Source organism: Triturus cristatus, chromosome 7 (genome assembly GCF_964204655.1).
Source record: "Triturus cristatus chromosome 7, aTriCri1.1, whole genome shotgun sequence".
Classification (NCBI taxonomy): Eukaryota; Metazoa; Chordata; class Amphibia; order Caudata; family Salamandridae; genus Triturus; species Triturus cristatus.
Genome location: NC_140590.1, coordinates 1,813,086,745 through 1,813,092,782, shown reverse-complemented (window position 1 = coordinate 1,813,092,782; position 6,038 = coordinate 1,813,086,745). Strand labels below are relative to the sequence as shown.

Sequence of the window (6,038 nt, the reverse complement as noted above, 5' to 3'; positions counted from 1 at the left end):
CTTATTAAATAAGCATCTGGTAAGAAATACCTTATTATCAAACTCCACTTCACAGAAGAGCTGCTCTCTTTTCTCTCTTGCATAAGTGGTGATGTACTAAATATTTAGTTTAGCTGCATACACCCCAAAAAACACGAACATAGCATTCTTCATCAGGCTATTGCACCTTCCCCTGATAAACTGATTGGTCTCACACACACACACACACACACACACACACACCGACTGACACACACACACACTGACTGACACACACACATACTGACTGACACACACACATACTGACTGACACACACACACTGACTGACACACACACACACACACTGACTGACACAGACACACACTGCCTGACACACACACACACACACACCAATGCACACACACACACACACGCACATACACACACACATGTTTGAAGTATTTTAAGCCGAAAAAGTTGTACTTGTGCACAATGTGACACATGGTTAAAGTGTTGGATGATGATAGATACATTGTAGTATGTTTCTCTTAAGAGTAAAGCACTTTAGAAATTAGACACTTGCTTCACTTAGACTGGTTATTTAATACTTTATGAGATTTTGGCTGTTCTGCCTCAGATCCAGCTCCTGGTGGATACCTGACCTCATTAGTTTTATTGACCTGTCAGCCTTAGTGTGGTCTTCAATCTTTTTGCCAACATCCTCCTATTTTGCTGGATTTGTTTTTGTTGGCTTTAGGACTCTGTGCACGTACCCCCCTCTAGCCTGTGCTAAAGTGCTTGTGCTCTCTACCTAAAACATGGTCCAATTGACTTACACCTGATTGGCATATTTAATTTATGCACGACTCCCTAGTAAAGTGCTATATTCCCGGGGCCTGTAAATTAAATTCAACTAGTGGGCCTTCAGCATTTATTGTGCCACCCACTTAAGTAGCTCGTTAAGACTGTCTCAGGCCTACTATTGCAGCCAGCATGCAGTTTAAGACTGCCTATTGCTGAGCCTTAAACTCCTTACATTTGCATATAAGTGACTGGTAAGGCCTTAGGTAGCCCATGAAGGTAGGGTTCATTGGAATTAAAAGGGTTCACTACTATGAAGCCCACCTCTTTGTTAGGATAACAGTTGATTGCCTTATTACATTTAATAAGTTTGTCAGATACCACAAATCCAAGGGGGATGGGATAAAATAAGAAAATAGCCAAACGCTGACTTCATGCTCAGCTGACATCTGCCTCTCAGTGTGCTAGTGCCTAAACCACGACAAGAACAAACATTTAGTTTTTTCAACAAAAAAATACGTTGTTGTAGATGCAACCTAAAATACAGTACATAGTACCAATGAAATCTCATGATGGGGATTCAACATTTGTTATAAAGTCATGCCCTGCCACATCACCGAGGGCATCTTTTATAGCATTGACATTGGTGGAAATACCTTCTATATTTAGGATGTGTCACTTTGGCTGACTAGGAAGATGTTAATCTGCTCTCTTTGGCAGATGCTAAACAAACCATGGGCACACAAGTGCAACAGAAGCCATACCAAGAAAATAATACCTACCATATACTTGTGTGATATCTCCAATTAGCAAATTAACTTAAATTTGTGCATATTCTGATGTTCCCTCTGCAAGGATGTTTGGTGACATACTTCCAAAGTCAGTTCATTTTTCCAATTCAAGGGTATATGTGACTGCCAGTAATGTCATTTTTCTCCACTTATTGAAAACAGGACAGTAGCAGGTTGGTCCACCTGAGTAGGGTGGCTCTGTCAGAGTACATAGCAATTTGTGAACCCCTGTGTCTGGCTTAGGTTATGTAAGATCAATGCCATACATCCTATTGTAATCAGACTGGCAACTTGCCTTTTGCTTGTGGTTGTGCATGCAGTTATGACGGATGGTTCCACCTCAAACAACCTTTGTCCTGCCCAACCTTTCATTTTCATTGTTAAAAAATCACCAGTTCTGTGGGTATTCCACCACCCCGGTTCACTTTCTCACTGCAAAGTTCCATGATCTCAGATTTTATGATTACAAATTTTATTTCAAATTCACGATTGCAAATTGTTTGTCTGCACCTGTGCTCCACTTAGGTGAGTAAAACAATGTATACATGTGGTCCTAACGTGTTTTTGTGTGTATATATATATATATTTATTTATTTATTTCTGCATTTGTAGAGCACCTGGTTACGCCCACTGGTGTGTCCCTGTGCTATTTAAAAATTCTGCAAACTTCGGGAAGTGGTGCCTCACAGATTCATGTACTACTTCTTACTATTGGATGAACAGCCACGTTTTTAATTTTTTTCGAAAGTGTTTCTCTGATGGTTCCTCCCTGAGGGTCAAAGGTAGGGAGTTCCAGCATTTTGCTCCCAAGTAGCCAAAGGAGCATGCCCCCATTCGTGTCTTCCTGATCCTATATATATGGCTATATATATGGTTAAATGTGAAGAAAATCATTAAATTTATTTTGATTTCTTTATAGCCCCGAAAGAGTCAGTTTTCCATGGAGAACCACACCATTAGCAGTGGATTCATTATCGAAGGATTTGTTTATCACCCAGTCCTGAGGGTTCCTATTTTTGCCCTCACTCTGCTGGTCTACATTGTTTTAGTGATAGAGAATTTGCTCATGGTGTCCCTCATATCTCTAGATTCACGTCTCCATAACCCCATGTATTTTTTTCTCAGTAACCTCTCTCTCCTGGATATCTGCCTGACAGCAGACATTGTCCCCAAAATGCTCCTGACCTTTTTTGATAGAAAGCATATCTCTTTTTCTGGATGCATGACTCAGCTTTTCTTTTTCATTGCTTTTCAAAGTGGTGAGTTCTTGATTTTGACCAGCATGTCCTATGACCGCTATGTTGCGATCTGCAATCCCTTGCTCTATGGAGTAATCATGAATCCTACTACCTGCTCACTGCTCGCTATTGTTTCCTGGACCATTGGGTTTATGATGGCTGTAGGCGTTACAGTAATCCTATCTCGGACACCATATTGCAAATCCATTGTGATCAACCACTTCTTCTGTGACATTACTCCGCTGTTGACCCTTTCCTGCAGACATTCCAATATGGTCGAAATTGTCATATTTGTTCAGTGCACAATTGTTGGTTTTCCCTCCTTTTCTTTAATTCTATCATCATATGTTTATATCATTTCAGCCATACTGAAAATAAATTCCACAGAAGGTCGCCTTAAAGCTTTCTCCACATGCTCATCCCACCTTACAGCAGTTGTTCTAATATATGGGATTCTTTTTTGTGTCTATCTTCGACCAACAGCAGCGTATTCATTGGAAGAGGGCAAACATATCTCTCTATTAAATGTTTTGGCTATTCCATTATTGAACCCCATTATTTACAGTCTGAGAAACAAAGATATCAAAAATGCATTTTATGGAGCCATTAAAAAATAGCATGTTCCTCAACCCATAATCATATTCTCGATTAACAATGTGATTTGCAACAAGTATACATGATGTGTAAAATATTCTGCTTTGTAAAACATCACATAGTCCTTTTCTGTAACAAATGTTTACCTAAGCTTTTGACATAATAAACTATCCTAAATAGCAGAAATGTAACACAACTACAGTACAATGATGTTTCTCTACTTCACTTTTCAAGGCACTGTGATAGAACCAGCAACGTTTGCCGGTGTCATTTCCAATTTTCTGTCCTGTCTTTCCGGCCAGTATCAAGGTCCCCAAACAAATGAAACACTTGCTGCTGAGGCAAGTCCAAATGGCAAGCAGATATATTTCAAGGCTCTAGAAAGTGTTATAAAGTTGGTTTGTTCTTGTGAATGTGGTATAAGTGCAATCTTGTGATATCCAGGCCATAGGTCAATAATGGAAAACATCTTGGACCATCCCAAATTGGCTCAAATAACTTGTATAGGAAGTCGATGACAGTCCATTATAATGTTTTTATTCAAAGTGTGGAGGTTGGTGCACCCTAATGTTTTTGTGCGCTATAATGACTGGGGATACACATTGAGATCCCTTCAATACACACATTTATAAAATAATATATTAATCAACTAGTCCCTTTTTTAGTGAAGAAATATTCTATTGCAACAAATGTTCAGGAACTACATGCACTGTGTCAATTTAATTAATTCCAGTTTATATTTATTTAGGTAAATATAGCTGTTATTGCATTCCCTTATGGAAACCATGTTTAATTACAAAGAACCATTGCATTTGAAATCCATGTGATCAGGGTTGTCATTTTGATTTATTTTATATCATTTTATATCATATCATTGCTAAAGTGTAATGTCCTTCAATAATCCATAGGTCATAAAACAGATTCGTATTTTCTAAAGCATGAACATATTTTTCATAAATGTGCATTTTCCAATGTTTAGGAAGTGTTCTTGGGGGGATGGTGCCCTCTTATGGTGTCCATAAAGTGTGGACAAATAGAAATGATGTAGGATTTCTAAGTCACGTTCCATAAAGTGACAAGTGCATAATAAGGAGTTACTGGTATGTAGCAGGTAACAACCAACTCCAGAGAAGAGAATCATGATAGAGCAAACAAAGCTTTGCAGTCTAAACAGGACAGGCATCAAATGTGTGCAGTACAAGCTTCACTTTGACAAATGTTGAAATTATAAGATGTGGTAAAATCATTTCTACCACCAATCCATCCACCAACCCAGAACCTCATCTCAAATATACACTGAAAACATCTTCTAATGGATAGTTATAGACTTCAACAGAACCCACTGGTAGTGATTTTTCTCAATCATTTGCAGAGGTGTAGCACACAGAGCGTTGACTATGGGGAACGCATTCTATTAAAACAGGAAGAAGGGGTTCATAATTGCATATTGTAAAACATTGGCTTACTGATTGAGGGGGTAAACCCCTGCTCAAACAGCGACCACAATATGTGGCAGAGAAAAGTCACAAGCAAACCCCAAATTAACCTGTGCTCAACCCTATAGTACCTAGGCACAAAGCAGTGAGGCTTAACTTAGAGGCAATATATAACATTTTTATGCAGCACCTCAAACAATAATAAAGCAAAAATACAAAACAAGAACAATCCCACGCAAATTTAAAAGAAAGAAAGTAAAATGCAATAAATAATTAGACAACAAAAAGTCGAAAATCCAAAATTAGTAGAACCAGAGTTATAACGTTTTGAACATTGAAGTGAAATAAGTACCAAAAAGCAGAAAGTGCCACCTGCAGCTATAAAGTCGTGCAGAACCAATGGAAAGTCAGGCCAACCCTGGAGCATGGGTTGGATACAGTGATGAGGTTAGTTCCACTGAAAGAGTTACCTTTTCAGTCCAATGCCAAGAGTCCTATATGCGATGGAAGGGGCCTTGAGGAGCGAAGATATCGTACCCAAATTGTAACATGTAATTATTACATTGGATGGGATATAGGAGAAGTTAACACATGGTAACATAGCACTGACCTCTCAAGAAATTACCAAGTTAAGTCATCAAAGTACAGAAATAATAGAACAGCATGTAAAAATATCAATCCTTGCTTCCACTTTTCAATTATCATAGAACACAATTTTCCTCACTGTATTTGTCCCCAGTGTTTTTACTCTAACTATATGAATGCTGTGTATAGATTTAAGACATTTTATATAAAGATATGCATTTCTAAGATAAAGAGATCTTCTAGTGACTGCACATGGGGAAAAGGAAACTGTTTCCAGTTCTACATGTCTCCTTCACAGGGATGTCCTGACACCTCAATAAATCCCTGTGTCAGGTAGTACACAGTGGTTAACCTGATAATACCACAAGTGGTGAGTAATGATTAGTCACAAGTCGGTTTGTGAGTATATTCTGGTTGGAGTGCAGAACAGCGTTCACTCAAACCTCTGTAAGATCATGATTGTGATTTGTTGACATTTGTACTTACTCCAATACCTCTCTTCCCACCATGGTTAGTCTTGTCCAAGTTCATCTTGAAATACTACACAAACTGCCCAAAAGTAATCAATGATGTGTCACTGCTTCACAAATGTAACTCTTGCTGCATTAACAATATACTATGTGTCTTAGGTATG

At 38.5% G+C, this 6,038-nt stretch overlaps 1 protein-coding gene across 1 annotated transcript; it reads left to right on the top strand.

The window, feature by feature from the left end:
- The first annotated feature begins 2,491 nt into the window (after positions 1-2,491).
- On the top strand, positions 2,492-3,406 carry LOC146813243 (olfactory receptor 5G9-like). The gene has a single exon (XM_085615334.1). The coding sequence runs from the start codon at positions 2,492-2,494 to the stop codon at positions 3,404-3,406; it is 915 nt and encodes a 304-aa protein (XP_085471460.1).
- The last annotated feature ends 2,632 nt before the right edge of the window (positions 3,407-6,038 follow it).

What these genes read in the sequence shown, in the direction of transcription:
- LOC146813243 (XM_085615334.1), top strand. Translation starts at nt 2,492, where the DNA reads ATGGAGAACCACACCATTAGCAGTGGATTCATTATCGAAGGATTTGTT.